The following is a 19,789-nucleotide window of genomic DNA, read 5'->3' on the forward strand; positions in this document are numbered from 1 at the left end:
TTTGAAGGTCCCAATGAACAGAGTAGCCTCCATCATCCATAAATGGAAGAAGTTTGGATCCACCAGGACTCTTCTTAGACCTGGCTGCAAATCTAAGCTGAGCAACTGAGGGAGAGGTTAGTCAGGAAGGTGACCAAGAACCTTCTGGTCAATCTGTCAGAGTAGAACCTTCCAGAAGGACAACCATCTCTGCAGCAATCCACCAATCAGGCCTGTATAGTAGAGTGGCCAGACGGAAGCCACTTCTTAGTAAAAGGCACATGGCAGCCCACCTGAAGTTTGCCAAAAGGCACCTGAAGGACTCTCAGACCATGAGAAACAAAATTCTTTGGTCTGATGAAAAATTGAACTCTTTGGCGTGAATGCCAGGCAACATGTTTGGAGGAAACCAGGCACCATCCCTACAGTGAAGCATGGTGACGGTAGCAACATGCTGTGGGGATGTTTTTCAATGGCAGGAACTGGGAGACTAGTTGGGATTGAGGGAAAGATGAATGCAGCAATGTACAGAGACATCCTGGATGAAAACCTGCTCCAGTGTGCTCTTGACCTCAGACTGGGGTGATGGTTTATCTTTTTGTAGGACAGTAACACTAAGCACACAGCCAAGATATCAAAGGAGTGGCTTCAGCATAACTCTTTGAATGTCCTTGAGTGACCCAGCCAGAGCCCAGACCTGGAGTCAGTTGAAGATCTCTGGAGAGATCTGAAAATGACTGTGCACCGACGCTCCCTATCCAACCTGATGGCGCTTGACAGGTGCTGCAAAGAATAATGGACAAAAACTGCAAGACAGGTGCATCATATTCCAGAAGACTTTGGGCTGTAATAGCTGCCAAAGGTACATCAACAAAGTATTGAGCAAAGGCTGTGAATACGTATGTATATGTGATTTCTTATCTTTTTGTTTTTAATAAATTTGCAAAAATTAAAAAAAATTGTCATTATGGGGTGTTGAGTAGAATTTAAGGGAAAAAATTAATTTATTCCATTCTGGAATAAGACTGTAATATGACAAAAGGTGGAAAAGGGGAAGCAGTGTGAATACTTTCCAGATGCTCTACGTGTACTCCCATCATGCACTTTTCAATTTCTCACTGGTCCGCTGACACCTGTCTCAGCTGGTGTTTGCTTAAACAGACCTGACTCATCTTATCCTATGTTGTGGGTAAATGGAAATCATGCAGTGCAGTGTTAAGACTGGTTTTTACTACTGTGCGACTGCACAATGGCACCATCTTGTCCAGTGTGCTCAGATGGAATGCATGTCTGTTTGCCTTAATAAATCCACAACATCACTGCAGGTGGTGTTACACACAGTACCTGAAAGAACAGTGTTCAAGAACTGGATTGGCTGGGACAATGCAGATGAACTTTCTCGTTTAAATGCACAGGCAGGTAATGTAACTGGGAAGCAAACCCTGGTCTCCATACTGATAGTCTAACTCCTTATCTACGGCTCTACAGACAGTAACAAAATTAATCAAGTTATTGTCTTTAATATTGTGTTATATTTTTGGCAGCTAATCAGTACTATAATACCCACAATACAAAGTAACAATAATACCAACTACCCCCACCCACCCACCTTTGTTCATTTTACAAGAAAATTAAGTAGGGAGCAAGTGTTGTGAAAGTGTAGGTACACGGACCCACAACAGGGGGCGCAATGAACGGACAATGGAGAAAGGTGAATAACAAGTTTTACTGTTGTGAAAAGAGCACAACCAATACAACAATTAATAATTTGGAGTTTGAAGCCGAAATCTGCTGGTGTCGTGTGGGCAGGCTCGAAGGTAGGAGGCGTCCGTCCTAGTCGAACCGGAACCACCCAGATTTCCTCTGCCACCGAACCCCAGAAGTACTGGAACCGCCAAGTCCCGAATTCCCAGGTGGCCACTGCCTCCGCTCGTCGGATCCGGTACTGCTGGCGGGAAAGGGCACAAACACACAGGTATGGGTGCGACAGCACCCAGTAGACAGAGAGGGGAGAAGCCGCCTCCACCTCTTGTTACAATGAAGCAGGAAAGGTGAGTACTTATCCAAGCAAGTAGCTTTCTGTAGTCAGCTGTCCTGAAAAGGTTTACCAAGGTTTATCAGAGTCTTCAATATGAGCTTGCAGAGAAGGTTACCTTAATCTCAAGGCGATATCTCGGCACTGAGGTGGAGACGCTGTCCTGCTGATATACCTCCGTCCTGAGTGCAGTCAGCTGTGTCCAGTAATGGGTGACAGCTGTCACCCTGGCAGCCTTCGTCGGCGGCAGCGCCCTCTGGTGCCTGGAGCCCGCACTCCAGGCAGGGCGCCCTCTGGTGGTGGTGGGCCAGCAGTACCTCCTCTTCAGCGGCCCACACAACAGCAAGATGTTCATGTTAGTATTAAAGACCCAATAAAAGGTGGATTTAATGCTGCTATGGTAAAATATTATTCAGAAATCTTATTTAAGGTCTTTGCCAATGCAGTCATATCTGCAGGATTTTCTGTTGTGTTGGAGAAAGCTCCTTATTTTGAATTGAATGGTGTGACTGTAGTATTTTGGATCTGCCAGCAGGACTTAGCTGTTCACATAGATGTTTAACTAAACTGGAGTTGGAACTCACAGGTCAGTCCCTACTTTACATCTGTGAATACCCATAAGGATAATTTTATTTTTTAAAATGAGTATCACAAGGCATCAGGGAGAGAATGCATTTAGTCACACTATTGTACAACCCCAATTCCATTGAAGTTGGGATGTTGTGTGAAATGTAAATAAAAACAGAATACAGTGATTTGCAAATCCTCTTCAACCTATATTCAACTGAATACACCACAGACAAGATATTTAATGCAAAAACAAAGAGTTCACTGCGCTTCTGTATAGCCCAAACAAATCTGGTGCAACCAAATAGGACTAATTAGTAAAAGCTATGATTCTCTCAATCCCCCAAAATTTTAAAGATGCTGGAGAGCCATGACTGGCCTGTTTATAGTGCCTTGCCATGGCATAAGTTAAATTCTGAGTACGGATTGCCGTTTTATGTTCAGCTATCCGTAATTTAAGTTGACGTTTTGTTTGGCCAATATATGCCAATCCACAAGGGCATTTTAAAATATATACTACATGAGTAGTGTTAAATTGATGAATGAAGAAATAGGATATTGCTTACCAGTGCGAGGATGAGAGAAACATGAAGTATTAGTGGAATTTGAACAATGTGCACAATTACCACATCTGAAGAAACCTTTTGGTGGGCTGGAGGGCCAAGCAGTTGAGACGGGAATAATCATATCTGAATGAACAAGTCTGTCATGAATATTTCGGGCACGCCTAAATATAAATTTAGGTGGTTCAGCACAGATGTCTTTAAGTGTGGGATCACTCTTCAGAATGTGCAAATATCTATAAATTATGTTTTTTATTCTTCCCACAAATGGAGTATAGCAAGTAGAAAAAAACAATTTAGATGTTGAAGAAGATTTAGATTTTTTCTTGAGTAAAGAGGCACGATCAGTATTTAGAGCTCTGTCCCATGCTTTACCAATGTTAGTTCTACTATAACCACATTGTTCAGAGTTGCTAGATGGGCTGCTTTTAACATGAAGTCCGTGATAGAACTGCAATTTCTTCTAACTCGCAAGAACTGACCCACTGGTATGTTACGAACTAAATGGGGTGGATGATTACTATCAGCTCTCAATAAAGTATTTATTGAGAGCTCAGTAAAGGCTTAGAAGCCATTTCTTTCTATCTTGCCGAACGTCCTACTGATGTGCTGCCACCTTCAGATTTTTTGATTAAATTGGTTGAGATTGTCTTATCGAATAGTTTTTTTAAATACTCAGACAAATATTATATACAACTACAGGGCACTGCTATGGGGAGTGCTTTTGTCCCATCTTATGCCTGTTTAGTGATGGGTTTTTGGGAAGAGAAACATATCTTTAGTACTGAAAATAGCCCTTTTCACTCAAAAATATAATTATGGCGCAGATATATTGATGATGTCCTCTTAATTTGGAGGGGCACATATGATGAGTTACATCAATTTTTGAATTATATCAATTCCACCACAGATTATTTATCTTTTACTATGAACTATAACTCTCATTCCATAGATTTTTTAGATCTCACTATTTATAAGGATGTCAATAATTCTTTGCAATCAACTATTTACCGTAAACCTCTTAGCAGAAATACTTTATTGAGAGCTGATAGTAATCATCCACCCCATTTAGTTCGTAACATACCTGTGCATTAACCACTGGCATAGGCTCTAGCACCCCAGCAATCCTTAACTGAAATGAACTGGTACAAAAAATGGATGGATGGTTAGGGAAGCTTGGGTTCTCCTGCTGAAGTTGTTGCCCCTGTGACCCGGTTCCGGATAAGCAGTTGAAGATGAGTGAGCAAGTGGTTAGGGTTGTTGTGCACATGCATCAATGTGGAGGTATCTGGATGTAGTTGTACAACACATGAATGTTCTGTCCTATTTGTATTGGTTCCCAATTTGGTTCAGACTGCAATTTAAAATATTAGTGATGACTTATAGAGCTCTGTACAGTCAAATGCCACTCTACATCAGTGAACTCTTGCACTCGTATGTGACAAGCAGGTCTCTGAGGTCCTTGGACCAGAACCTATTGGTTGTACCAAGGTCATGGCTGAAGACCAAAGGAGACAGTGCATTTGAGGTTGTGGCTCCCAAACTGTGGAATGCACTGCCAGGAAAACCGGCGATGTGAGATGTCACTGTTCAGTGCTGTGATGACGACACATTTATGAACCAACATAATTTCTGGCTCTTGCATGCCCACTGACATACCACTGTTTGACCTAAAACACAAATGTTGAACTTATACCAACTTCCAACTCTACTCACTGTAAAAACATTGAGTGTCAGCACTTCAGGATCATATCTTACCTCACATCACGGTGTGTGCAAATAAAATGATTAAAATAAAACATTGCGCCTTAGGCAGTCTTTTGCAGTGTGGTTAATGAGCATGCTCACATTGTGATGACGATGCAAATGTGATGAATTGTGCAGCACTACCACTTACTCTGTGCAGTGACAGCCTGCCGAATGCACGTTGCCATCTTCAGAAATGAGGCGTTCGTAGAGTTACTGTAACGGTGCAGTGCTGGAAAGTCCAATCTTCTCATGGTGGCAGTTCTCAAATAACAGTGGTTACATCTGGACAATTTGTCAGGGAGTTTTAAAAATGGAAATCCGTGGTAACAAAATCATTTTCCCATCACATAAAACTGATCACTGTTTGTAATTGTCCTCCTTATCGTTGGCTTCTCGTGATGGAACACCAGACTTATCCGTCTTAACTCAACTAATTCTGCCTTTTTATGATTATTTGTCATGAAATTTGTTTCGTTACTGCAATTTCAGATGTCTTTCAGTGTACGTTTCTCTGTCACAAATGTCTGCATATATCTTGACAACACGGCTTTTGTGGTGTTGGCTAATGCGGAAACTGCCTGGCTTGCATGTTGTGCATTTGGGTACCTGTGGGTAACTCACTGTGACCCTAACCATAATAAGTGTGATTAGATATTGCACAGTACATGTTACTGTGCAGCATTTGGGTTTATACATGACAGCTTTGACCTACAAATCAGTAGTTTTTTGGAATCATGCTATCTAACATATGCAACATGTACAGTAATAATCAGGTGTGTACAGCAGGTATTCTCATGCTTACATATAAGCAAATTTTAGTTTTCAGAAAATGTTTTGGGTGATCTTGAACTGATATTTGATCCCCTTAATCCACAGACATCAAAGCTATACTGCCCGAAATATAGGAAAGGTTCGAGCTGATCAGTAAACATGCAGAAACTGAATAAATGTGAATGTACTGATGTATTTATAAAATAGTAAATACTGTGATGTACTGTATTTTGTAATAAGGGTTGCCACCTGGTGTTGACACCTTCTTTGCATTTCTGTACCTCAAAAGATGATCATACCTGTTAATCTATTGTAAATTCTACACACTGTTACAAGGTTGACACATCAGACAGTGTTGCATTCATGTCTTCACTTGTGAAGAATTATTTATGAACATTTGACATAATTTGACTGTTCTGTGTAACTGTGTTATCCTTAAAATAACGGAATTCTGAGTGGTCTTACTGTCAGGCATTAACTGATCAACATGCATGTTTGCTGTTGACATGGTAGTGTCTACATCCTGTATCTAATCCTATTTGAGGCAGTAAAACCAGCAGTGTGCAGACTGTGATGAGAACACGGGAAGAGATGAGGACACTTTGATAACCACAGTAATGCCGCAATCCACAAAGATCTGTCAATCACAAAGCTTTTCATTGAAGTACTGTCTTTGGAACCTAAAATCTTAAAACTGTCACATTCTATATGACAGATATTTGTTGGTGGGTGCCAAGGTTTCAGCAGGTCAGTGGCTGTGGCCTTGGTAGGAATGTGGCGGGTTGGTAAACTGTGACTGGAGCTATAGTGACTGAACTATGTGAGCCTGTGTGTCAGCAGATTTGTTCACCCACGACCGCCGCACCAACCTAATCCTACACTGCAAATCAATAACCCCATGAAGAGACAGGAAGAAAATAAATAGCAAGGCGGAATAATGGGTGTTGTGTGTATGTGAATGTGTGATAGAAAGTTAATGTAACCAAACAGAAGAGGTGGGCGTCATAAACAGATGCAGTAAAGGGGAATTAGTAGGAGAACTTTTGACAAAATTGCCTGAGTATTTCACTAGATGATTTCTCAGAGTTGCCTTTAAAATATGTTTTGTAAATGATTTAAATTTTCTTCTGAAAATTAGTTGTGAAAATTGATCTATGACATCAATAGGGAGACGTACAAGAAGTTTAAGATCCCAAATAACAACAGATTAATTCCAACAACCAACTTTCAATGATATGTTAGTGGTACAAAACGTCTGAATAAATATGTAAGCTCTGCACATTGTCTCTAATATCCCACTTTATGTCAGTCCTCTCTCAGACTTAGAAGTCAGATCTGGTCAGTTTCTTTAAGGTAGATTTTTTACACAGTAAGCAGTTCCTATAGAAAGGTATTAATATCACCAGCATGTTGCAAGTAATCATTAAATGCATGAACATAGTAAGAACTATGCTATACATTTTTAAAGGACATGTTGTACAGAAATCATAACAACTTAGATTTAGGCTTTTAGTGACCATCTGATGATACACCGAGATTACGTGAGATTACATGACCAGTCTCAAAGTATATGACATTTACAACAGTTACGGAGACTCAGTACTCATACTCGTTTTTCTGACAGTGCTTAGGTAGCTTTGAGGAAAGTCCCATCCCACTGTTGAATGCTATGTAGCTGCTAAAGTTAAGAAAGGAGCCCCAGATTAATTCCAAAGTTTACATGAGTATGACGTCGTGTTATGATGACTCATATTTAAGTAATAACTGTTAATTTTGATGCAGTCACAGTAAAAGCAGCAGCCACTCTCCACTATGAGAAGACTTAATGCATGTGCTCAGCTATTAGTCATAAACGCAGCCTGTTAAAAACAGTCTCTGCTAGAGGGTCAGTTTTGTGCATGCTTATAAGTGTTGCCATCGATATAACTGTGAAAAATCTAAGAAATGCATCTGTGCGAACAGGCAGCCTGGAAAACAATGGCGAGGTCTGTGTGCACAGTGCGGTGGGAGCTGTGACGGGATTAAAACTCCGTACAGAGAAGAGACTCCACACACATCGAGATCCAAAATCTGACAGACTCTCTCAAAGTAAAATAACAGTCTATCAGCTCCACTGAGGAGAACAAAATTCAAAAGGAAAAAAAAAAACTGAACATGGCACTCACCCATTGTAGAATGATTTCCAAGATTAAATATGTTAAGTCCACACCATCAAAGAAGTCATCATGCAGGGATCATGTGCAATTGCCAGCCAGAGAATTATGTCCAGGTCCACACCATCAAAGAGATCCCAACTGGCACCATCACGCATGGATGGTGCACAATCACCAGTTGGAGAATAATGTCCAGGTCCAGGGCTGGACTGGGACCAAAAAAATCGCCCTGGCATTTTTGGCCATGGCAGCACACCATGATTATTTATACAATATGTGAAGGCGCATGTCATACCAAAGGATATATGTCCACATTGTGTTGTTCAAAAATTAAAATAAAGCGCAGCAGCCTACATGGAAAAGCGTAACCATGTTAAAAATTGATACACTCTACTCACAGAAACTTTCATCTTGGGAGAGATGGCCACAGTGTTGCAGTTCCCATCTTGAAGTGAAAGGGATGTCAAAGAAATACTACTAGAGATGTCTTCAGTGTTTTTAGTGTCAGCTGTCTTCCCTCAGGAGGTGACCAGTGCTTTCTCTGGAGCAGTAAAAAATATGCCCAGCACACTGTCTATGTGCTATGCCTCTGTCTTGCTCCTCCTTTCTTTGGTGCACATGCTTCCAGTCTGACATGCCTCTAATGAAAATACTTGGATCACTGGACTTGCTAAAAGCAAGGCAAACAAAGCAAAATAAAGCATGGCGTTGACCACAATAAGTCATCCATTTCCATGCCATGCTGTCCATTCTAGTGAAGAGCCTCTGGACAACAGGATTTGTGGCATCCTGTTGTGGGTGAAACTTAAAGAATTCCTGCCTCTTTGTAGAATAAAGCCCAGGTTACACATAGACAGTTTTGTCGGCGGGTAGTACGTAGACCGAAGTTCGTGGTAGTTCCGGCTGTTTTCGCGGTAGAAAGGGGCGGGACATTTCGCCGGCATTTTGAGCGCTGTACTAGCCGCAAATACGCGGATAAAATGCCGCTAAATTCGCCGAATAAAGCGGCGTTTTGACGCCGTAGCATCTGCCACACGTCAGGCAACGGGGGTTATTACCCAGTTCTATGCTTTACAATCGCAGGTTAAGACGCGTGTGAGAACGGCAGTGTTCTGCTGCCGCCGATAATGCCCTGTGTACCACTGGATTTATCCAGGCAAATCCTGCATTACTCCAGGAACTTTTACATATAGGCACCACCCCCAGAGTATAATAGGCTGAAGCAGCTGTCACTGCAGGGGGAGGGAGCTCATCTCTCAGCCTTTTCTTCTCCTTTCCTTTTCCCCTCCTCAACGTGTTGCTCGTCTCCACCACAGGGCTTCCCTCTGCTTCTGAACCAGACCTCTTGGTAAGTCCTTGCCGCTGCCAATTTTCTTTTAGGAGGCATACTGGAGCTTCTCTGCAAAAATATCTGGAGCTGGCCGCGAGTGAGAGGCCTGCATGCAGCGCGCTAGCGTTTTTTATATGACCGCTGCCTATCGGACCGTTTGGAAACGCCGTTAACCGGGAGGTGGCATTTAGAACGGCGTACTGTCCGCTAGCGCCGCCGTTTTGTCTGCCTCTGTCGCCGGTTAAAACGCCTTTGAGGACGCCGATGTGGGCTCTATCGCCATTTTACACACTGTTGATTAGGGATACAATGCCGGCCGCCAATTACAGCGGTGTAAACTGTGGCACTACAGGAAGGGGCAGGATGAAACGGCAATTAAAAAGTATCAAACGCCGTTGTTCGCGTTGTCTCCGTCATCACGCAAATTCTCCGGGAGCGCTCCTGGAATTATTCGACATGTTGAATAATTTTTTCGACGATTCCCGGTAAAGCCGGAATTAAGCCACGCCCCCTAGCTGGCGTTGACAATGGCGTTTGATCCTTAAGACGGCCAAAAACTCTTCCGGGACGCTTCCGGGAACTCTTACCGTCTATGTATAAACGGGGCTTAACGGTGGCTAAAATAGTCTGCAACTGCCTGATATCCCTGTTACTCCTCCATTCCTATTTCAATAGTCTGGCTAGCCTAGTAAATGGAGAAAGAGAGAGAGGCAGGAATGTTAATTTCACTAGTGTTATTTCTCTAGTTAACTACCAATGAAAAATCATCTATTTCGGCAAAGCTATGTAGAAAGTCCATTGTCTCCTGAAAATAACATATTCTGACTTTTTCCAGTGTAAGAAATACTACATTTGCATGTTCAGGCAGCCTATAAAAACAGCACCATGGAGACGTTCCATCTGCACAGTAAAATAGTGTCCTGAGACACAGACAGCAGAGTCAGCACATGTTAGGATCCAAAATACAACAGACTCTCTCAAAAAATTAAGAGTTTGGGGATGACATGTGTCATTTCCTCTCTGTACATCCTATGTAAATCCAAGCCGTCACTTTTGAATGGAAACTCAGAAGCGTTGATATCGGATGTAGCAGCTATGGTTTCACTCTGTCTATTAGCCAACAGGATGTTTATGTTTTCCCTAAAATGTATGGATAATTAGCAATAAAACACATCAGCGACCACTAATTATTGCCGCATGTGCGCGACGAGACTTACAATGATGAATACTTTGATGTTGTATTGCTAACTGGGATGTTCATTAACATGTGGCATGTCCTTTAAGGTTTGGAAATTTAATTTACAGCTTGGCTGCTAGGCATCCCTTTGAAAACCACACAATTCCTTTTACAGCAAATTTATTTGAAGAAAATATATAGAAAACTATAGAAATTTAGAAAATGTAAAAAATCTCTCTCTCACCCCTGTGTGATCACCCTGGAGGATGGTATGTGTGTTTCTCAAGCTCGGGTCCTCTACCAGAGGTCTTGGAGTTTGAGGATTCAGTAGCATCTTAGCTGTTCCTAGGATTGCACTCTTCTGGACAGAGACCTCTGGTGTTGTGCCTGGAATCTGCTGGAACCACTCTTCCAATCTGGGGGTGATACATAATGTAATTTTGTCCATATTACTTTTTGATCCCAATGTAGTGTACAGTGTAAGAGCGTAACATGTAAAGCTGGTTTTCTGCAGTCAAAGAAAAAGGCTTGAAATAAATTCATTAATACAATGATTAGATGATTATCATGGGGGTTTAGCTATTGAGAGAAGTAGAAATATTAATATTATATATCTGTTGCCTGTTTCTTTCAGGATACTCCTTACAGTGGTGGCCGCCCTGTCAGCCTATTCCATCCATTTGCTGCTGAAGTCGTCCGGCATTGTAGGTATGTATGCCCGTTTTGACTGTCGTAACCACATTCTGCATCACTTCACAATCTCAGACCATGCATACAGCTAGATATGGCTGATATTTAATTAATGACTCAGGTATTCGTGCATATGAGCAACTTGGCTACAGAGCCTTTGGCACCCCGGGGAAGATGGCAGCAGGTATTGCCATCACGCTGCAAAATATTGGAGGTACACCCTACTGTCACACATCTGTCCACACATGTTTTTTTCAGTTACCCTGATGATTCTAGAGTTATATTGATTGTATTCTCAGATATATTGAACATGTTTTGCATATTTGCTTTATGTGCGTATCTGTATGTGCTGTAGTTTCAACATTTTACCTTACATGTGTGCTGTATACGATAAACTAACATACTGTTATATTTATGTGTGTGTGTGTCTGTGTGTGTGTGTGTGTGTGTGTGTGTGTGTGTGTGTGTGTGTGTGTGTGTCTCCTTCACAGCAATGTCCAGCTACATGTATATAGTCAAGTATGAGTTTCCTCTGGTCATCCAGGCCTTTCTGAAGGTGGATAAGCCTGCAGGGTGAGTCATTAAATGCATTACAAAATTATTCATTTGCGTATGAGGGAAAGGAGCTCCAGGGAATACATGCTGGTGTTGTAATGGCTATCCCTGAGTAGCAAGAAAGATAGTTTGTTGATCGAATCCCAGACAGGATGGTAGACAGAGAGATGACTGAGCAGGTCCACTCTTAACGTGCACTGTTTCTTATAGACACTGCCCGTGATTGCTGCGGGAAGCTTCTACCAGTCAGGATCTTGCTCTCTCTCAGTTCAATTTATGTTATTTATATAGTACCAAATCACAACAAAGCTGCCTCAAGGCGTTTCACACGAGTAAGGTCTAACCTTGCCAACCCACCTGAGCAAGCACACAGGCAACAGTGGTAAGGAAAAATCATGATATGAGGAAGAAAACCTCAAACAGACCAGACTCAGTGGGGTGACCCACTGCTGAGGCCATTCTTACAGTTACAGGATTTTTACAAAATTTTACCTATTTGTACGAGCAGAAGAAACAAAAACAGAAAAACAACAGCAACAAAGACAGAGTCTTATTCAGGGCGGTGAAAACTCCGCGGATTTCATCATGGGGGAGGGGGATGGTGTTGTTAGTGTTGTACTCTGTAATCATGTTCATCAACAAGTTTGTAAAATGCCTGTCGCAAAGTGTTCTTTGTTGTTGTTTTGTAAATTCTGTGGAGTTCCACGGAGAAAAAAATGCCTCACTCAAAGCATGGCTGTTACGACAGTTGTCGTAAAGCGGAACTAGTTGGTTGCTACGGCGATGCTTTGTGCCAGCTGCAAGACACTGTTCTTAAGCTAAACGCAGCATGTGGACATCGCATACTTTTAAAGCTTTTTAAAAGAAGAATTTTGCGGTATGTCTGTGTCACAGAGTGACATAGGACAGAGGGAAGATGCTGAATTGAATTTAAAGTCATTTTCATGAACACATCCGAAAAATAATAGAAAAATAATAATAGAAAAATAAATAAAAGAAACCTGGAAAAGTGAACTGCATCTTGTGCCCTCGGAAAACGTAATAAGAATTATGGTAAGATTAATTATGATTAATTAATTCATTATGGTGAGAATGGTAAGAAAATTAACATTGTGCTGTTCAAACAGGATTTCAGACAAGATTATGTGACCTTTTTTTGTTAATGTCGACTTTCTTTCATTGGAAAAAACATTGTGGCTTCGAATGGATTTACAGGAATTTACACAAGGCTATAAGTGACTTTTTTACTATAAGGTATGTTATTGATACTGTATTTTACCATGATTTTCAAAATATTCTACAAGCTTTAGCTGTGGTTTTTGACAAGCTTTAACAGTCGTTTCAGTCTTCATGAATATCATGTAGTTTAATTGTTCTGAGTTAATGCATAATTTGATTTACAATTAAAAAGAAAATCATTCCAAGACCTACTTCCATGTCATATTCTGTTATTTCAATATTATCATTAACAGTTCAAATGAAAGGTTGAATCTAGGATCATTTAAATATGCACTTCTTTTGAGATTCTTTCTTCCAGCAGATGCTGAAAATGTATCATTAGATACAAAATGAATTTGGTGTCTGGGGCTATACAGCCCCCCAGACTCCCTGCATATTTTCCTCGGATTTCACAATTATCATTTCACAGCCCTGGTTATTGAAATAAAAGGCACACTGTCTTTGGTGCAACAGGCAGGGCATCCTGACGTCAGTCTGGCCCTGGGGTGCAGCGCCAGCATCCAATAAAAGTCTTGTCATTGTCTCGCGCAGAGAGAAACAGAGCAGAATCAGTCAGCAGTCAGTGCTTCCCTGTTGATTTACTGCTGGTGAACAACAAAGCAGAACCAGTCAGCAGGAAATAACTGCACCTAAGGTAAATACCTTAGGTGCAGTTATTTCCTGCACCTAAGGTAAATAACAGCACCTATGGTATTTACCTTATATGCATTTATTTCCTGCTGGCTGATTCTGCTCTTTGTTGTTCACCAGCAGTAAATCAACAGGGAAGCAGAAACAATTACTAACAGACCCAGAATTTGGATGTACCACTGTGTTACATCACCTTTCCTTCTAACAACACTCAATAAGCGTTTGGGAACTGAGGACACTAATTGTTGAAGCTTTGTAGGTGGAATTCTTTCCCATTCTTGCTTTATATACGACCTCAGTTGTTCAACAGTCCGGGTTCTCCGTTGTCATATTTTGCACTTCATAATGTGCCACACATCTTCAGTGGGCGACAGGTCGAGACTGCAGGCAGGCCAGTCTAGTACCCACACTCTTTTACTATGAAGCCACACTGTTGTAACACGTGCAGAATATGGCTTGGCATTGTCTTGCTGAAATAAGCAGGGGCGTCCCTGAAAAAGACGTTGCATGGTTGCAGCATGTGTTGCTCCAAAACCTGGATGTACCTTTCAGCATTGATGTGCAAGTTGACCATGCCATGGGCACTAACACACCCCCATACCATCACAGATGCTGGCTTTTGAACTGTGCGCTGGTAACAATCTGGGTGGTCTTTTTCCTCTTTTGTCGAGAGGACACAACGTCCATGATTTCCAAAAACAATTTGAAATGTGGACTCATCAGACCACAGCACACTTTTCCACTTTGCGTCTGTCCATTTCAAATGAGCTCGGGCCCAGAGAAGGTGGCTGCGTTTCTGGATGTTGATGTATGGCTTTCGCTTTGCATGGTAGAGTTTTAACTTGCACTTGTAGATGTAACGACAAACTGTGTTAACTGACAATGGTTTTGTGAAGTGTTCCTGAGCCCACGCGGTAAGATCCTTTATACAATTTTTAATGCAGTGCCACCTGAGGGATCGAAGGTCACAGGCATTCAATGTTGGTTTTCGGCCTTGCCGCTTATGTGTAGAAAGTTCTCCAGATTCTCTGAATCTTCTGATTATATTATGGAATGTAGATGATGGAATCCCTAAATTCCTTGCAATTGAACATTGAGAAACATTGTTCTTAAACTGTTGGACTGTTTTTTCATGCAGTTGTTCACAAAGTGGTGATCCTCGCCCCATTTTTGCTTGTGAACGGCTGAGCCTTTGAGGGTACTCCTTTTATACCCAATCATGACTCTCACCTGTTTCCAATTAACCTGTTCACCTGTGGGTTGTTCTTTGAGCATTTGTCAACTTTCCCATTCTTTTGTTGCCCCGTCCCAGCTTTTTTGAAATGTGTTGCAGGCATCCATTTCAAAATGGGCAAATATTTGCACAAAAAACAAAAAAGACTACCAGTTTGAACATTAAATATCTTCTCTTTGTGGTGTATTCAATTGAATATAAGTTGAAGAGGATTTGCAAATCATTGTATTATGTTTTTATTTACATTTTACACAACGTCCCAACTTCATTGGAACTGGGGTTGTACATCACTATGCTAGCCATAGGAGAGGGAGAACAGATGCGTCTTTAGTGTGGACTTGAATGTCTCTATGGAATTTGACAGTTTTATCTCTGCAGGGAGATCATTGCACAAGACGGGTGTGTGATAATGGGGAGGGGAGGTGATGGGCTAGTGGTTAAGCAGTGGGCCTGAGACCAGATGATCCTCGGTTCAGACCACTACCTCACCGGAAAATCCGTTGAGATGGGGCCCTTGAGCAAGGTCCTTAATCCCCAAGTTCCTCCCAGTGTGTTGTGACTGCATGGCAGCACCCTGACATCGGTGTGTGAGTGTGTGTGTTTGAATGGGTGAATGCGAGGCATCAATGTAAAACGTTTTGTGCTTCTGATATAGATGGAAAAGCGCTATAAAAATGCACTTCATTTACCATAATACAAGGTCCTATGGCTTGCTGACTTTATTTAATCTTAGGGACACAAAGTAGTCCTACGCCCTGAGAACGCAGAGCCCGGGCCAGTAAGTACGGTGTAATTAGGCCAGCGAAGGCTCTCTCATTTCTCTTTCTCCTCTTCTGCTCTGTGTTTGTTCACATTTTCAGACTTTCACTCCAGTGCGGATCATTGTTTGAGAGCTGACTCATTCCCTAGTGGGTTCTTCCCAGGTCTTCCAGTCGGTGGAGCAGTTCTTGTGGCTGTGCTTCAGGATGTCCTTATGGCATTTCTTCTGCCTTCCTGTGGACCGTTTTCATTCACTCAGCTGAGAATAGAAGATCTGCTTGGGAAGTTGTCATCCATCCCAACAACATGAGTCACCCGTCAAAACTGGTTCTTCAGGTGGCAGCAGTGGGTAGTCTAGGTCGCCGAGCAGGGTTTGCATGATGATGGCTTTCGAGATGAGGAATTTTGTCTTGTGCTGAAGGTTGTTGTCCTTTGCACTTGTAGATGGTAGCAATCATTGAGTCTTTCAGGTTTGCTGGTATTTCTTCTTGAGTCTAGATTTTGATGATGAGTTGATGCAGTTAGTGTTGGAGAAAAGGACCTTCTTTAAAGACCTCAACGGGAATGTTGTCTTCATCCATTTACTATAACTGTCGCAGACATATCATGGAAAAGCCTCACAATCTTGTTTAATTTCTGTGAACAGCCCGTTTTCTTCAGGATCTTCCACAGAAGTGCGTGTGACACGCTGTCAAATACCTTTGTCAAGTCATTGAAGGCAAAGTACAATGTTTGGTTTGCTCTTGACACTTTTCTTGAAATTTCTGGACAGTGAACATCATGGCTGTTGTCCCTCTGATGATTGGAAGCCACTCTGTGTTACAGGAAGGATGTTTTCTGCTAGTGTTCTCAGATGATTGTTGGCAATCCATGCAAGAGCCTTTCCTGTGGTAGGTAGGAAGGAGATTCTGCGATGGTTTCTGCAGTCAGACTTGTGCCTTTTGAGAAAAGGAGTATGACCGGGTTCCTTGAAGCATCCTGTGGGGGTCACTGCGTGAGTATGCAGTACCAGAACCGCTGAAATGCGCAATCAAGTCTCTGTGTGACCAACGTAGGCACCGTGTCCACATTCTTGGGATTACATCGGAACTGTTCCCAGTGGGTGTTGGACTCTGCCAGGGCTGTCCCTTGTCACCAGTCCTGCTCATGATGTACATGGAAAATGCTGATATTTCATACTAGGGATAAATACACTGAACCAAAAAATAAATAAATAAATGCAACACTTTTGTTTTTGCTCCCATTTTTCTTGAGCTGAAGTCAAAGAACTAAACCTTTTTCTATAAACACAAAAGGACCTATTTCTCTCAAATATTGTTCACAAATCTGTGTAAATGTCTTAGTGAGCACTTCTCCATTGCTGACATAATCCATCCCACCTCACAGGTGTGGTTTAATTTTTTGCATCCCTTTCATGGACTCCTTTGCGTCCCTCAGCGTATTGCCACATAGGGCTGCATAAGCTCGGCATAGTCGGTACGTCACATTATGCGACTGTATGTTGGCCCGGTGTGAAAGGGGCTTTATGCAACACTTGGCCTCAAACAACATTCATCTGATACTCAGATCTCAGTAAGCACTTAGATCAGAGAGCAAATAATGAGCTGAAATTACTCAGAGGAAGCCAGGCTTGTAATTTGATCCTACTGAACATTTTTCCAGAAATATTTGAAAACGTGTGTTCTGACAATTGCTTTCTCAGTAACCACTGAAGCTGGAGCAGAACTTTGTCTGAAAACTATCGGGCCATTGAGCTTTTTAACATTTAAGGCATGAAAAGAATTTTCACTGGCACTACTATAATTTTATTTATTGGCCTTTAAGTAAGGGATTCATAATATGACATTACTAATACCATCATAATTTGTTTTGTATCGAAAAAATTAATAAAACGTTCCCCTGAAGGGTAAAATATCTAAAAAAAAACCAGACTGTCTTGGCTGGTCTCCTGCACCTTTTAGATGTGTCTCTTGTCCAACACTACTCAATCAAATGGCTGAATTACCTCCTCAGTATGCAGTCAAGTTCTGCAGAGTGCTGCTAATAACTTTATTAATTGACTCAGGTGTGTTGAAGCAGAGACACATCTAAAATTTGCAGGACACCAGCCCTCGAGGACTGGAGTTGAAGATCCCCATGACAGATCATATGGGGGCTTCCCAGACTTGTGCAAAGCATTATGGGAAGCACATAGTTGCAGCCAATCAGAGTAGAGAGGCACCGTGACGTGTGCTGGCTTGTCTCTCTCTGGCTCCTAATCCAACACTCTAAAACTGCTGCATTTTTGTGCAATATAATGTATGTTTAATATATGTTTCTCATATATTATGTAAGAGCTAGCAAGAAATAAACAAATCTAAAATGAAAAATACTGTTTTTATAACTTGATTGCACTTCTGGAGTGATTTACAAGACATTTTACAGATATCAAAATAGAGTAGAGTAGAAAAGAATATATAGTTGTATGTAAACGTTTGGGCACCCCTGATGATTTCCATGATTTTCCTTTATAAATCATTGGTTGTTTGGATCAGCAATTTCAGTTAAATATATCATATAGCAGACAAACACAGTGATATTTGAGAAGTGAAATGAAGTTTATAGGATTTACAGAAAGTGTGCAATAATTCTTTAAACAAAATTACGCAGGTGCATAAATTTGGGCACCCCAACAGAAAAAAAATACATCAATATTTATTAGATCCTCCTTTTGCAGAAATAACAGCCTCTAAATGCTTCCTATAGCTTCCAATGAGAGTCTGGATTCTGGTTGAAGGTATTTTGGACCATTCTTCTTTACAAAACACTTGAAGAATGTTTTGTAAATAATAATTTACATGGGTTTTTTGATTTCCGATCATGGACAGCCCGCTTAAAATCACACCACAGATTTTCAATAATATTCAGGTCTGGGGACTGAGATGGCCATTCCAGAACATTGTATGTGTTCCTCTGCATGAATGCCTTAGTAGATTTTGAGTAGTGTTTAGGGTCGTTGTCTTTTTAAAAGATCCAGCCCCGGCGCAACTTCAACTTTGTCACTGATTCATGAACATTGTTCTCAAGAATCTGCTGATATCGACTGGAATCCATGTAACCCTCAACTTTAACAAGATTCCCAGTACTTGCACTGGCCACACAGCCCCACAGCATGATGGAACCATCTCCAAATTTTACTGTAGGTAGCAAGCATTTTTCTTGAAATACTGTGTTCTTTTTCAGCCATGCATACTGCCCCTTGTTATGTCTAAATAATTAAATTTTAGTTTCATTGGTCCACAGCGCCTTATTCCAAAATGAAGCTGGCTTGTCCAAATGTGCTTTAACATACCTCAAGCGACTCTGTTTGTGGCGTGTATGCAGAAAAGGCTTCCTCTGCATTACAGCATAATACAACATCTCCTTGTGCAAAGTGCGCTGTGTAGTTGAACGATGCACAGAGACACTATTTGCAGCAAGATCATGTTGTAGGTCTTTGGAGCAGGTCTGTGGGTTGACTATGACTGTTCTCACCATCCTTCGCTTCAGCTTATCTAAGATTTATCTTGGCCTGCCACTTCGGGCCTTAACTAGAACTGTGCCTGCGGTCTTCCATTTCCTCACTATATTCCTCACATTGGAAACCGACAGTTGAAATCTCTGAGATAGCTTTTTGTATCCTTCCCCTAAACCATGATGTTGAACAGTCTTTGTTTTCAGGTCATGTGAGAGTTGTTTAGAGGCTCCCATGTTGCCACTCATAAGAAGAGATGCAAAGAGGAGAAACATCTGTAAATGGCCACCTTAAATGGCCATTTAAGGTGGCCAGGTGGTGGCACTTGACCCAGCTATCTTAGCTAATTATAGGCCAATCTCCAACCTTCCTTTTCTCTCAAAAATTCTTGAAAGGGTAGTTGTAAAACAGCTAACTGATCATCTGCAGAGGAATGGTCTATTTGAAGAGTTTCAGTCAGGTTTTAGAATTCATCATAGTACAGAAACAGCATTAGTGAAGGTTACAAATGATCTTCTTATGGCCTCGGACAGTGGACTCATCTCTGTGCTTGTTCTGTTAGACCTCAGTGCTGCTTTTGATACTGTTGACCATAAAATTTTATTACAGAGATTAGAGCATGCCATAGGTATTAAAGGCACTGCGCTGCGGTGGTTTGAATCATATTTGTCTAATAGATTACAATTTGTTCATGTAAATGGGGAATCTTCTTCACAGACTAAAGTTAATTATGGAGTTCCACAAGGTTCTGTGCTAGGACCAATTTTATTCACTTTATATATGCTTCCCTTAGGCAGTATTATTAGACGGTATTGCTTAAATTTTCATTGTTACGCAGATGATACCCAGCTTTATCTATCCATGA

General features: G+C 41.4%; 1 protein-coding gene across 4 annotated transcripts in view; it reads left to right on the forward strand.

Annotated features, from left to right (window-relative positions):
* The window catches only part of LOC117506953 (sodium-coupled neutral amino acid transporter 3-like), a 203,270-nt gene that overhangs the window by 137,986 nt on the left and 45,495 nt on the right, over nucleotides 1–19,789 (forward strand). For all 4 annotated transcript variants that reach the window (XM_034166628.1, XM_034166629.1, XM_034166631.1 and 1 more), the window contains 3 exons: nucleotides 10,959–11,032; nucleotides 11,136–11,228; nucleotides 11,506–11,587. In XM_034166628.1, coding sequence (XP_034022519.1) covers nucleotides 10,959–11,032; nucleotides 11,136–11,228; nucleotides 11,506–11,587 — 249 coding nt within the window. The remainder of the gene's footprint in view (nucleotides 1–10,958; nucleotides 11,033–11,135; nucleotides 11,229–11,505; nucleotides 11,588–19,789) is intronic.

This window comes from Thalassophryne amazonica, chromosome 3 (genome assembly GCF_902500255.1).
Source record: "Thalassophryne amazonica chromosome 3, fThaAma1.1, whole genome shotgun sequence".
NCBI lineage: Eukaryota > Metazoa > Chordata > Actinopteri > Batrachoidiformes > Batrachoididae > Thalassophryne > Thalassophryne amazonica.